The following is a 15,662-nucleotide window of genomic DNA, read 5'->3' as shown; positions in this document are numbered from 1 at the left end:
ACATATTCAGCCCCATGCTCGAATGACCCCGCCCCCCTGTCAAAAACAGCTAAAACCCCTAAAACGAAAGAAAACAGCAAATGAAGAAAATTAACATTAATCTTTTACTTTGTCTAATAACAACCTAAAACATGAACCTAGGTTGATAAAAACTAAAGTTGTCCTTAAAGTAAAACAATTGAGTACTTGTAGGCCGGGTTCTGGTCCTGGGTGAGGTACTGCCCCTCCCGGACGGCGACGACAAGCAGGAGCTGGCCGAATCTGGTCCACACCACCGTTCCCCAACTCTGCATGCTGATTGGTGGGTGGATGTGACATGGGAGGATGGCCACGCCTCCCACGCCGGCCAGCACGGGTTGAGAGGAGCCAATCACCTTGTATCCTTAAAGGGATTGTGACATAAAAATAAAAAGATTTAGAATTATTTTATTTTGATTATTTTATAGTTATGTTAACTTTATGAACAAAAAACAAATATATTGGACATAAAAAAGGACAATAACATTTAGTAATTATCTGAAATCAATCATTTCTCAGTATTCTGATATTAACCTGAGGGCCACATTAAGTGAAGGTGGGGGCCTCATGTGGCCCCCAGCCGGGCCACCACTTGATATTAACCCAATATTAATATTTCAGTTAAAATATAGCATATTAGCTGATCTACAAGCTCAAAATGTGTCGCAGTGCGACGTGTTTTGAGCTTGTAGATCAGCTATTTTTGCTACAACAGTAATATGCACTGTGGCCCTCTGGAGTGAGTGTGGAACTATAGTGGCCCTCTGGAGTGAGTGTGGAACTATAGTGGCCCTCTGGAGTGAGTGTGGAACTATAGTGGCCCTCTGGAGTGAGTGTGGAACTATAGTCGCCCTCTGGAGTGAGTGTGGAAGTATAGTGGCCCTCTGGAGTGAGTGTGGAACTATAGTGGCCCTCTGGAGTGAGTGTGGAACTTTAGTGAACCTCTGGAGTGAGTGTGGAACTATAGTGGCCCTCTGGAGTGAGTGTGGAACTATAGTGGCCCTCTGGAGTGAGTGTGGAACTATAGTGGCCCTCTGGAGTGAGCCTGGAACTATAGTGGCCCTCTGGAGTGAGCGTGGAAGTATAGTGGCCCTCTGGAGTGAGTGTGGAACTATAGTGGCCCTCTGGAGTGAGTGTGGAACTATAGTGGCCCTCTGGAGTGAGCGTGGAACTATAGTGGCCCTCTCCATCGTCAAAGTTGCCCATCCCTGCTCTGACAGAGATGTAGAGTTCTTATAATAAGGGCCTAAATCACCTAATCCTAAATAAGATAAATCCGGCCATATTCACTTGCCCAAATGTGCTGACCTCATCACATTTGTGATGACGGCTATGGCCGTTTTCCTCCCATTTTTTATTATTTGCTAAATTAATGCTAAAAACATAACACAGGTTGAGAGGACCCGTTGACCTGGTGGAGTCCTAAAAACACAACACATGTTGAGAGGACCCTTTGACCTGGTGGAGTCCTAAAAACACCTTTTAACCTAATCCTGATGTCTTTACTGTTCATTGAGAAGAATTATTATATTATATTATATTATATTATATTATATTATATTATATTATATTATATTATATTATATTATATTATATTATATTATATTATATTATATATTTTTTTAAAGTGAAAACCACTAAATATTACCATTACTCATTGTTTTACAACATATTACCATTGTAATGTTTCACCCACTATTGAACCCATGACCCACAGACCCCTGTCTGGACAACAACCCCCTTCCCCAAAGGTAAGTGGAACGGAATAAACCAGGCTGTAAAAGCCTACAGCTGTCTCTGAAAAGCCTACAGCTAGTTCAAAATGTTGCGGCGCGTGTGCTGACAGGTACCAGAAGAAGAGACCATATCACTCCTTCACTGGCCTCTCTACACTGGCTCCCGGTCAAATACAGAATAGAGTTCAAAATTCTTCTCCTTACCTACAAAGCTCTCAATGGTCAGGCACCACAATATCTCAAAGAACTCATCGATCCCTACAAACCAAATAGAACACCAGTGCGTCTACAGTATGCAAAAAATGCTTACTGTCCTTCGGTCCGTGGGGCTGCACATTCAAGACTAGGTTGAAAACCTTTCTCTCCCCCCCCCCCCCCCCCCCCGACACGGTCGAGGCAGATGGCCGCCCACCCTAGAGTCGGGTTCTGCCTGACGTTTCTTCCTAAAGGAGGAGTTTTCCGTTACCATTGTCGCAATATTGCTTGCTCTGGGTGGATCTTTGTTGGTTTGTAAAGTGACAACTTCTTGTGATTTGACACTATAATAAAATTGAATTGAATTGAAAGACCAGGATTGAAAAAGCCTGGTTTTGGCCTAAATCCTGGATTAATTAATCCAAGTTTCGTGAAACAGGCCCCTGGTGGAGTCCTAAAAACACAACACAGGTTGAGAGGACCCGTTGACCTTTGACCGGGTGGAGTGGAGTCCTAAAACCACAATGCTGTCACATGAGCTAGAGCAGTGGTTCCCAAAGTGGGGTCCGGGGACCCCTAGGGGTCCTTGGGGGAGTCCCAGGGGGTCCCCAGCTAAATGATAATTAGGAACCAAATGGACCCTTATGGGTCTGAAACTCAGAGAGTGTACAAATGGAACCAAATGGACCCTTAAGGGTCTGTAACTCAGAGAGTGTACAAATGGAACCAAATGGACCCTTATGGGTCTGAAACTCTGAGTGTACAAATGGACCCTAACGGGTCAGTTAAATTAACATTGATTTTACAATATAAATTGGGGGTCCCAGAGATAGAAATGCCATTAAATGGGGGTCCGTAGACTAATGCATGTCAAACTGCGGGTCATTGAAATTAAGCCGTAAAAATCTTCTCTTATGGGGGTCCCTGGCATAGCTTTTCAAATGGTGCTCAATTAGTGTCAATTTTGGGGGCTATACAAGTGACGTGGGGAGAGTAATTTGGCTAAACAAAGAGTATGTGTATTAAATATAGTATAGCATATAATACAATAAAATAAAATGTAAATACAATTTCCAATACATTTACATCTACTCCATACATTGCGGTATTGATACTTTTACTCAAGTAAAAACATTTGTACTTGACATTACATTTGTGTAAAGTTCTACAATAAGCATTAGTGAAAGTCTTTTTACTTGGTTTACTTTTTTGCTTGAAAAGGAACCTTGTTTATCTCTCTCTTTCTGGACAAAGAATACACACTGAAAAGGCCTAGGTGGGCTGCAGGGGGTGGGCTGCAGGGGGTGAGCTGCAAGGGGTGGGCTGCAGGGGGTGGGCTGCAAGGGGTGAGCTGCAAGGGGTGGGCTGCAGGGGGTGGGCTGCAAGGGGTGAGCTGCAAGGGGTGAGCTGCAAGGGGTGAGCTGCAGGGGGTGGGCCTATACACATAGGCTCTGATTCGTGCAATATTTCTAAGGTGAAAAAAGGCAATCTTGGTAACATGATTAATGTGTGAATTAAAATTCAATTCGGAATCGATAATAACCCCCAGGTTCTTTACTGTACTGTTACTTTCTACAGTCAGGTTGCCAAGTCTGCTTAATATTGATTCTTTCTGCTCACTAGAACCGATTATGAGAACTTCTGTCTTATCCTCATTTAGCTTGAGAAAGTTCTCACTCATCCAACATTTGATGCTAGACAGACAGGTAAGCAGCGGGTCTAAAGCACAGGGATCATCTGGAGCCACAGAAAGATATAATTGGGTATCATCAGCATAGAAATGAAAATTGACTCCGTGATTGGCAATGAGTTCGCCCAATGGCAGTATGTACAAGGAGAAAAGCAGAGGGCCAATAATCGAGCCCTGTGGAATACCAGAACTGATGTTGTGTTTGTCTGAGTCAAACTCGGCTAGATTGACAAAGTAACTTCTGTTTGATAGGTAGGAGGAAAACCAGACGCTGTATTAAAATTGAGTGATCAATTGTGCGTGAATGAAGTGTCTATTTCTGTTCTCTCTTGCAATTACTATATTCAGATGTGAAAACAGATGATGGTTATCTCCCACACTGTATTGTAGGCTGGATACTGGCTATAGTGGCTGGCTGCCCACCCCCTGCAGCTCACCCCCTGCAGCTCACCCCCTGCAGCCCACCCCCTGCAGCCCACCCCCTGCAGCCCACCCCCTGCAGTGCAGCCCACCCCCTGCAGCCCACCCCTTGCAGCCCACCCCCTGCAGCCCACCCCCTGCAGCCCACCCCCTGCAGCCCACCCCCTGCAGTGCAGCCCACCCCTGCAGCCCACCCCCTGCAGCCCACCCCCTGCAGTGCAGCCCACCCCCTGCAGTGCAGCCCACCCCCTGCAGCCCACCCCCTGCAGCTCACCCCCTGCAGCCCACCCCCTGCAGCCCACCCCCTGCAGCCCACCTAGGCCTTTTCAGTGTGTATTCTTTGTCCAGAAAGAGAGAGATAAACAAGGTTCCTTTTCAAGCAAAAAAGTAAACCAAGTAAAAAGACTTTCACTAATGCTTATTGTAGAACTTTACACAAATGTAATGTCAAGTACAAATGTTTTCACTTGAGTAAAAGTATCAATACCGCAATGTATGGAGTAGATGTAAATGTATTGGAAATTGGAATACAGTCAAGTAAAGTACAAATACCTTAAAATTGTACTTAAAAAGTACAGTATTTGAGTAAATGTACTTAGTTACTTTCCACCAATGGGTTAACGGCAGGAGGATGAGTTAACAAAACGCCAACAAAGAGAGTATCTGACCAAGCTGTCCGTCTGATGACAAAAATGATTACCAAAGAAAGGAGAGAGAAGTATGACTAAGAGGAAGTGGTCAATGTTATCCTCAACTTCATATTGACATCTGTTGTCCAGATCATATCTCACAGCAGGGCTGTCATACACCCAGCCAGGCCACCCTATCCCTATACCTATATATACTATGAAATAATTTACGTTCCGAACGGAGACTCTTTCCTCTAATGACCCAATTAAGCATTACACTCGTTTACAAGAGGGTCCACCATGTTCAATTCATCAAATAAATATTCATCAAATATCCTATTGTTTGGCGGTTAAACCCAACCATTTTTGTCTCGTCTGAAGTCCCACCCTGTTCTTTCAATGTTTCACCTACAGCTCGCTCCATGCCTTGTGTTCTGCCCCCTGAGAGGCTAAACCTCATCAAATGGGTCTGAGAGGCTAAACCTCATCAAATGGGTCTGAGAGGATAAACCTCATCAAATGGGTCTGAGAGGCTAAACCTCATCAAATGGGTCTGAGAGGCTAAACCTCATCAAATGGGTCTGAGAGGCTAAACTTCATCAAATGGGTCTGAGAGGCTAAACCTCATCAAATGGGTCTGAGAGGCTAAACCTCATCAAATGGGTCTGAGAGGCTAAACCTCATCAAATGGGTCTGAGAGGCTAAACCTCATCAAATGGGTCTGAGAGGCTAAACCTCATCAAATGGGTCTGAGAGGCTCAAAAGTTGAATACATTATGGGGCCTTGTTGAAAACCCAGCGTCTTAAAGAATAAAATAAAAGCATTATTTGGATAACAAAGAGCAGGTCTTACCAACGTGGAGCTGGATGTCAGCGCTCATGCCCATCTTTGGTACCGAGCAGCGGTAGGTTCCCCGGTCCGACAGCCTGACCCCGGACAGCTTCAAGTTAATTACACCCTCGGACAGATCCGACAGGGACAGTGTCGCTCTCTGCCTGTAAATGGTGGAAAGCACCAGGACTAAGTACTTTTACTTAAGTATACTGTACTTAAGTACTTAAGTATCATTATTTTACAAAATTGTATTTTTATTATTTACTATAGTCCTAATAGACCCCAGGAAATTACATCTGGCCACAAAAGATGACAGGATCTACTGAATGTGAAGGTGGATCACCGGATCTACTGAATGTGAAGGTAGATCACAGGATCTACTGAATGTGAAGGTAGATCACAGGATCTACTGAATGTGAAGGTGGATCACCGGATCTACTGAATGTGAAGGTAGATCACAGGATCTACTGAATGTGAAGGTGGATCACAGGATCTACTGAATGTGAAGGTGGATCACAGGATCTACTGAATGTGAAGGTGGATCACAGGATCTACTGAATGTGAAGGTAGATCACAGGATCTACTGAATGTGAAGGTGGATCACAGGATCTACTGAATGTGAAGGTAGATCACAGGATCTACTGAATGTGAAGGAGGCCTACTGGGGGGAAGCCACACAAATATGTCAGTTTGACACATTCAATACTCTCGTGATCTTTTGTGGCCAGATGTAATTTCTTGGGGTCTAGTAGGACTATAGTAAATAATACAAAAATGAATCACTACAAAAAATAAATAAATTACATATTCAGCCCCATGCTTGAATGCCCCCCCGCCCCCCCCCTGTCAAAAACAGCTAAAATCCCTAAAACGAAAGAAAGCAGCAAATAATAAAAACTAAAGTTGTCCTTAACCCATTTTAGGCGGGAACCCATTTTGGTGTTAGCATTATGTTATGCTTTAGCTATTGAAAAATAGCAGATCTACAAGCTCATAGACTCATGTAGGTCTGCTATTTTTGAAAAATAGAAGAACGACTGACACAGAAACATAGCTTTTTCAGAAAACCGTCAGGATGCAGAAGACATTTTTAGAATCTGATCTCAGGTCAGAATGGGTTAAAGTAAAACAATTGAGTACTTGTAGGCCGGGTTCTGGTCCTGGGTGAGGTACTTGGTGAGGTACCGCCCCTCCCGGACGGCGACGACAAGCAGGAGCTGGCGGTCTCTGGTCCACACCACCGTTCCCCAACTCTGCATGCTGATTGGTGGGTCGATGTGACATGGGAGGATGGCCACGCCTCCCACGCCGGCCAGCACGGGTTGAGAGGAGCCAATCACCTTGTATCCTTAAAGGGATTGTGACATAAAAATAAAAATAAAAAGATTTAGAATTATTTAATTTTGATTATTTTATAGTTATGTTAACTTTATGAACTAAAAACAAATATATTGGACATAAAAAAGGACAATAACATTTAGTAATTATCTGAGATCAATCATTTTTCAGTATTCTGATATTAACCTGAGGGCCACTTTAAAGGTATATTCAGTGATTTCACTTAATTCAAATATCACTTATTTTTTTGTTTTGTTGTGATAATCCTCCCTACTATAGAGTGTGCTGACCATATAAGGAGTTCCTCCCTGTCCCCAGTTAACCCCTGGGGGTCAAAAAACCTTAGGTTTCGTTTTTGACTCTCTATCCTGATTGGACGAAAGGCTGGGTCCCAGGCCAAAAACGAAACCTAAGGTTTTTTGAGTGAAATCACTGAATATACCTTTAAGTGAAGGTGGGGGCCTCATGTGGCCCCCAGCCGGGCCGCCAGTTGATATTAACCTAATATTAATATTTCAGTGAGGGGCGCTCTTATCATCGTACATCATCTCATCCCGACCAATCACAATCTGCGTCCCCACCTTCGTCATCAGTGTGTGTGTTTACACAAACACTTTAACCCATTCAGGCCTTCGACATTTAAATACTAATTGTAAATTGCTGTTAAGTTACAGTCTGTGACTAAGAAAGACTATGTTTCCTGTTTAGAAATGTTTTTGGAACGGGTCGGAACCGGTAAAATGACACAGATTAATTTTATTTATTTATTTTTGCATCCGTGCAGAGCTCTGGACCAAAGACCAGATGGAGGAAAGTAGGAAACGCATTGGCTCACTGGCCTTGGAACGTCTCGGGATCCCCCAAGTCACTAATGTTGCTCTGGAGAGGAATGTCTGGTGGAGCTGTTGCCCCTGTGACCCGATTATAGATAAGCGGTTGAAGATGGATGTATGGACAACAACCACTATATTAAGGACAAGTATGTCCTACAGCTTTAACCCCATTTTGACCTGAGATCAGATTCTATAAATGTCTTCTACATCCTGACAGTTTCCTGACCTTCTTCAATTCTTCGTTCTTCAATAAAAAAAATTAAAAAAAAAATTCAATAGCTAAAGCATAACATAATGCTAACACCAAAAGGGGTTCCCGCCCAAAGTGTGTTAATACATTATAAATGCCCTCTATAACTAAAATCTAACATTTAAAACACCTAAAATATTTTTTTTATTTCATAAATTGATAATCTTTCACTCAATAGGGGGAACTCCTGTCGCAAGTTGATGATGTCATATGTCCTTGCGTGGTCTAGCGGCGCCCTATGGAACGTATGGAATGCATTGTCTTATTAGACAGGGTTCATTTTAAGTCCAAACATCTGAACTACCCCTAACACGCACGCACACGCACGCACGCACGTGCACACACACAATCAGTAAACTACGTACCTCTGTAAAGCGGGTTGTCTACAGCGTCGCTCTGCTCCACACTGAACCAGTTCTTTATCGCACAGGATATTCCTCGAACTCTTCTCCCTTCCTCGTCGTCGCTGATCGTCACCGTCCGGGAGTCGGGTCCGATCCATTCCTCATCGTTGTAGATCCTGGTCTCGTTGGGTTTGGGTCGAGTCCATTTCTCATCGTGGAACCTCCATCGATAGACGACCACGCCCGACTCTGTGACGTCTCCGATGCACTGCAGCGTGCAGTTGCTGGAGTTGGAGTCACATGGTGCCACGATGGTCAGGTCTGGATCTGGGACTCTCTCTGTTGAGGAGACAGAATGAGTCACATGGTGCCACGATGGTCAGGTCTGGATCTGGGACTCTCTCTGTTGAGGAGACAGAATGAGTCACATGGTGCCACGATGGTCAGGTCTGGATCTGGGACTCTCTCTGTTGAGGAGACAGAATGAGTCACATGGTGCCACGATGGTCAGGTCTGGATCTGGGACTCTCTCTGTTGAGGAGACAGAATGAGTCACATGGTGCCACGATGGTCAAGTCTGGATCTGGGACTCTCTCTGTTGAGGAGACAGAATGAAGACGGATCACAATTACTGCAGGTAAGTCTTGTTGTGAGTCATACTTACTCATCTCTTTAAGCAGGTAAGTCTTGCCGTGAAGTCTTTCGTTGATCTCCACAGAATACCACCCGATGTCTTCTACGGTCATGTTGTCGATGACCAGCCGTCCGGTGTGTGGGTCCAGTGTGGAGCGGTCTCTAAACGTCCCGTAGTAATCCAGACCATGAAACGGATACCAGACCGCTACCAGGTTGTCTCCGTGCAGCCACAGGATGCTGGTGACGGCTTCAGGAACAGAGCGGTGGTCTGGAAGCAGTTCCGCGCGGATGCCTCTGCCTCGTGGTGGAAGGTACGTCACCTCATTGGCTGTGGAGAGAAACGCATGGCAGTCAAGTTACAATTTAGGCATTTATCAGACGCTCTGAATCCAGAGAGACTTACATTAGGCAAGAACAAAAACCATGGCAATACATCACTATACATAAAAAGTAGTATTCAAGAAACATGCGTAAGCTAAGAACGTAACAGTGGAATATCTATAAAATGAAACTATACATATAAACTATACATACTGTAACGAACCATTTAATCACTACTTTGTGTAAGAAGTATTGTTTCCTAAAGGCTAAAGAGATGCTCCCCCTATCCAGACGGCGGCGCTGTTGCCCACAAAACGAGTTGTACAGGGGACTTTCATAGTTACTTCACACTGGACTTTGGCTGCCTATGTTTATACAGTTTCTCTTTAGTTGAATCATATAAACGGTTTTCATGGTTATATAGTGTATTATTATCTATGTCTCTACCAACTTATTCAGTGTGTTTTGCTTGAAAGAATTGTATTTGAGTTCGTTTTATTACAGTCTGTTTGTGTATAGCTTTTAATTTGAAACTGTGAGAAACAGGAAGGAAGTGGTCAAGTAGATGAGTAGATTTTAGCGTGGTCTTTTCTCTGCAACAGCCATGAATGAAAACAACAGCAAAGGAACACTCCCGTGTTCAGATTCAGAACGAAACGAAAGGTTTATTTAGTTTAAGCACCTGGCTGAGGGCAACAAGGTACTGTTATTATTTTGTTGCTTTGTATGCAATCTCTTTTACCTTGCTTCTGTGCATTTGTGTTATGTTAATAGTAACTTTGAAGACGTGATTCTGCCATTCTATTTTGAACCCTTTTTATGAAGCCTCTGTAACGTTGATAAATCATTTCCTAGATAGATAGGTTTAAATCGGTAATTCATAATAAATAACAATTGATTAAAAGGTGCATTTCATGTTTACCAATATTATAATGTACTTTACAAATAACAATAGCCTACTTGCTTGTTATAATGATACAGTACAGATACAGTAACAAACATTCCATTATTGGTTCAAAAGGATAAAATATAAAGGTTGTCATTAAGATAATTCATTATTCAGTTATTGTGTCAAAGTAATGTTTTGCACTCATTTTGGTATAAAAACAGTTAATGCTGAGCAAATTCAGAGGCTCATTTAAATGTTATCGATTTATTTGTGACTTTGATTTTCATGATAGTACAGTATTCAGCTTTGCTACTGTATGGTTGGTCAATTGTTTTCTTCATAAGCCACATATGTAACATTTGTGTACTGTTTTGTGTGTTTTTCCACCTATAGTTCTTACGGTGTTTCTAGAATAAATCATTCTAAATCATCAGTTCGAGAGCTCATCCTTTTATCAGCCGGGGTTGCTTACTATACGTGGAACAAAATGTATTTTGGCGGGCCTTGATGCCGTCGTAATGACTGTTTTTACACTTGCTGAAAATAGCTGATCTACAAGCTCACAACGCGTCGCAGCGCGACACATTGTGAGCTTGTAGATCGGCTATTTTCAGCATGCAACTCATTGTAAAATGACTTGTACTTGATCTCTTGTCCACTAGTCCCTTCCTATCATTTTAGTCTAGTTTTTATTTGTTGAAGAAATTGTCAGAATATATTTAGTCTTAGTTTTAGTCATCATAGCTTAGGTTTTATTTAGTTTCCATTTAGTTTTCGTTGGTGGAAAAAGGTAGTCGGCGAACATTGTTGGTCTTAGTTTTAGTCGACGGAACCACTGATGTATAAATGTGAGGGCGGGGACTTCATGTAACGTTTTGGAATGCTTCATTTTAACAGACAGGCTAAACCTCATCAAATGGGTCCGAGAGGCTAAACCTCATCAAATGGGTCCGAGAGGCTAAAGCTCATCAAATGGGTCTGAGAGGCTAAACCTCATCAAATGGGTCCGAGAGACTAAACCTCATCAAATATGTCCGAGAGGCTAAACCTCATCAAATGGGTCCGAGAGGCTAAACCTCATCAAATGGGTCCGAGAGGCTAAACCTCATCAAATGGGTCCGAGAGGCTAAACCTCATCAAATGGGTCCGAGAGGCTAAACCTCATCAAATGGGTCTGAGGCAGTGTTGTTTTCGTCAGGACTGGCGATAACGTAAATGACGAGGTCAACGCCCCTTTTTCCAGGACTAAGACGGACTAAAACGAACGACACTAAAATAATTCGGGACAAGACTGACGCTGACGAGCTAATTAGCTCTGTTTGACACGATGACGATGACGAGACGTGTGTGTGTTATCGCTGACAAGACGAGGCAAGACGAAAAATATCACCGAATAGTAATAGTGGTCCTAAAGTTGTGAATCGATATAATTCAACTAAACTGCGGGGAAAACACAGATGTACAAGCCCAAAGCGCTGTGCATTGCGACAGGTAGATAACTTGTAGATCTGCTACTTCCAGCGCAGGAAGGGCGCATGCTTATGACGCACTTTAACAATGCATCATCGACGCTGTGACAGTCACAACACACGAGCAGACGGAATGCACAGACAGACACATCCGACACAACTTTATTGCACTCATCCACGCTTCCATAGCCTTTTAAATCTTATTTCCCATCCACGGGCACAAGCAGTGATATCAGCAGCTTGCCTTCCACCCGATCTGGATGGTGGTGGTGTTGTCTGACGAGGGTAGCTACTAGCTAGCATGGGAGCTAACATTAGTTTAGCTCTGGTCCATATCGTTAGAAGGAGTCCTCCTTAATAACACTATTGTAGCCTACTTTCCATCCGTTCCCCAACTAAACCCCTCGATGCTGCGTTTACACGGGCAGACACAAAGACGAATGGGAATATCATTTGGAGCAGTTACACGTCTTTGCATCAACATGTTGCTGGTTTCCATTATAAATGAATATCATTTGGAGCAGCTACACGTCTTTGCATCAACATGTTGCTGGTTTCCATTATAAATGAATATCATTTGGAGCAGCTACACGTCTTTGCATCAACATGTTGCTGGTTTCCATTATAAATGAATGATAGACTATCCTTGCGTCTGCCCGTGTTTAGTTTAACTGTCCAGTGTCCACAGCAGGCAGACCTGTATAAACTATGCACTTCTCAGAGACATGCTAAGTTCAAACCCACCTCTAGAATATTACTTTCCCCAGCTATCTCATTCCACTTTCATTTATTTTATTCCATAGTTTTTCCCTAATAAAGTTGTTTTTATTTGTTTTCTCATGTTCCCCTTGAAAAGCATCTTTAAGTACTTTATTGCCTATGCTTATGTAGAAAACAAAGCTCACTGCTTTGGTCAAATAGGCATATTGATATGCGATTACAATTGAGTAATTGAGATTAATTAATCACAAATTAAGCCTCCAATTAATTAGATGTTTTTAATGGAAAGTGTTAATTATTTAAGTTAGGTTTTGCCATAATCATGTATTTTGCCATAATTAGGTAGCTTTACAACAAAGATGCATTTGGCTATTCGGTATTCGGTTTTCGGCCAACTGTTTCCTATATTCGGTATTCGGTTTCGGCCAAGAATTTCCCTTTCGGTGCATCCCTAGCTGTTACTGTATGTCCACGGAAGAAACACAGAGGTGTTTTCTTATAGTCATGTCACATATTTGCTGCACCAATTGAAGCCCCCCCACCCCCAAACCCTGTGGAATGCATTCCCCAAAACTCTCAGAGACATGCCCCCACAATCCAAACCTTCAATATTACTTTCCCCAGCTATTTATTTCTATTTACTTAGTGTTTTTCCTTTAATAAAGTTGTTTTTGATTTATCATGTCCCCCTTGTAAAGCATTTTGGGGTACTCAGAAAAGCTCTATATAAATTATTAATTTTGAGATATTATTACTACAAAAACAATGTTTTATTGCTTAAACTTATGTATTCACTATTCATTGATTCACTAGTATACCAAAATCCATTAAAAAAAATGGCTCTCTCACAGTTCTTGGGTCAAATAATGATATGCGATTAAAATGCGATTAATCGAGATTAATTAAATACAAAGCCTCTGATTAATTAGATAAAAAAAAAAATCGAGTCCCAGCTCTAATTAATACCTGTACACTATAGACATTTTATTTAAAGACATTTTTACATTTTTGACAAACTGGAGACCTTTTACTAAAATGACTAAAACTGACTAAAACCCTTAGGAGTTTCCGTCGACTAAAACTATCAAGGATAGAAATGACTAAGACTGACTAAGACTAATTAAGCATTTTTCCAAATGACTAAGACTGACTAAGACTAATTAAGCATTTTTCCAAAAGACTAAGACTGACTAAATCTAAAAAATGTCTGCCAAAAACAACACTGGTCTGAGGCTAAACCTCATCAAATGGGTCTGAGGCTAATCATCAAATGGGTCTGAGAGGCTCAAAAGTTTGTGGCTCAAAAGCCGAATACATTATGGGGCCTTGTTGAAAACCCACCGTCTTAAAGAATAAAATAAAAACATTATTTGGATAACAAAGAGCAGGTCTTACCAACGTGGAGCTGGATGTCAATGCTCATGTCCATCTCTGGCACCGAGCAGCGGTAGGTTCCCTGGTCCGTCAGCCTGACTCTGGACAGCTTCAAGGAAATTAAACCCCCGGACAGATCCGACAGGGACAGTGTCGCTCTCTGCCTGTCAATGGTATAAAGCACCAGGACTAAGTACTTTTACTTAAGTATACTGTAAGTAAGTACAATTTTGAGGTAATTATTATTATATTATGAAAACTAATTACTAGTTACTTTGGAGATTTAAATTTTGATTAGAAAACATACATTAACCACTTCAACCCTATACATTTTGGCCATTTGTAAACGCGACGCATTGAGAGCTTGTAGATCGGCTATTTTCAATAGTACATTTTGATGCAGATACTTTTGTACTTTTATTCTAGAGATGTCCCGGATACTTTATCGGTATCGCAAAAGTATCGGATCGGCCCTTATTTGGTCATATTGGGTCATATCGTTATCGGCAAATATGCCAGTCTAACCAGCGATCCGACACAGGGGTATAGGGCAGGTAAATATAATGTTGGGACATGTGGAGTTTGCTTTGGAGTTGCCCCAAACTGCAAGGGCACATTTGAGTGAGGGGTCTGCTATAAACACAACACCAGATATATAGCTAGATTAGCTATAAACACTATTCCCGGTCGGTGGACTTCAAAATACAATGTAAGATATATTTTCTTTTTTATTATTATTATATGTTATTCTCTGTTATCGGTATCGGTATTGGGACATCCCTACGAACTTAGTACAACTATTATATGTATAATTTTATCATATTATATAATAATAATAATATATATATATATACTAGAATTTCGCGGCCGCTCATCCCAGAGTTACTTTGTAAGACACATGCACTATGGGAAGAAGGAAATTGTGGGAGTTGACTCCACATGTAGTAACGGATGGGTTATTAGTTATTATTATGTGTCCTTATTAGTGTAGTGTAGTGTAGTCAACACGTTATGGCTCATACACACTGCCCGGTATTTGCTCTGATTATGCTGTCGGGGAGCATTTTTGGCGCTGGCCGAGATCGTGATCTACCTTTTGGGCACCGCTTAACTCAACCTTTTTTGTCCCAGGGCACACTTTTCATAGCCTAAAAATCTGGGGGCACACCTAGATATACGGTTTGTGTACACTGTATATATACCGGTGTGTATATATAGTAAATATATATAGTACATATATATATTATATATAATATATATATATATATATATATATATATATATATATATAGAATATTAGTGGTCCATGACATGAAAATGTTTGAGAACCACTGCTCTAAAACAACATTGGACAATGATGTTTGACAGTTTCTGACTTGATCTGGCCTGTTAACATTTTCATAGACCTGGTTGCTTGTTTCCCTCTCAGTCAATGTGGCAACCCTGGTCAATGCCGTGTTGACTGTTTAACAGTATTTCGCGCAATTTATGTCCCCACATTTATGGATATGGACTTATGGCTCCATCACTGCCTCTTTCTTTAGTAGAAGTAGAAATGTAACGTGCTGCTGACTGTTTACCTCCCTCTCACACGCGCGCGCGCACACACACACACACACACACACACACACACACACACACACAGCTGACGTCCTCTCCCACCGACGTCAGCTGTTCATTTATCTCCTTATTCATACACGCTTTGAGCTGAGAGAAGCTATAAAGCGCCTTTTAAATATGACAATGCTGTATGGTTTGACAGCTTAAATCCGCACGGCAATGTTGTGTGTGTGTGGGACACGGGGTAGTGTTGTGTGTGTGTGTGTGTGTGTGTGTGTGTGTGTGTGTGTGTGTGTGCGCGTGTGCGTGCAATCAGAAGTACTGGCAGTAGCGAAATAACAAACGCGATCTGTCTAATCGTAGTAGTTAGGCTCAAACCAAGTAGTTTGTAAGCACAATGTTGAT

General features: G+C 42.0%; 1 protein-coding gene across 1 annotated transcript in view; it reads right to left on the bottom strand.

Annotated features, from left to right (window-relative positions):
* The window catches only part of LOC310877014 (uncharacterized protein), a gene marked incomplete at its 5' end in the record, with an annotated part of 53,804 nt that overhangs the window by 22,344 nt on the left and 15,798 nt on the right, over positions 1-15,662 (bottom strand). The window contains 3 exons of the mRNA XM_083790660.1: positions 8,310-8,587; positions 8,789-8,819; positions 8,953-9,252. Coding sequence (XP_083646786.1) covers positions 8,310-8,587; positions 8,789-8,819; positions 8,953-9,252 — 609 coding nt within the window. The remainder of the gene's footprint in view (positions 1-8,309; positions 8,588-8,788; positions 8,820-8,952; positions 9,253-15,662) is intronic.

Source organism: Protomyctophum parallelum (genome assembly GCF_964188405.1).
Source record: "Protomyctophum parallelum genome assembly, chromosome: 19".
In the NCBI taxonomy this organism is placed as follows: domain Eukaryota; kingdom Metazoa; phylum Chordata; class Actinopteri; order Myctophiformes; family Myctophidae; genus Protomyctophum; species Protomyctophum parallelum.
This window is presented reverse-complemented; position numbering and strand designations above follow the sequence as displayed.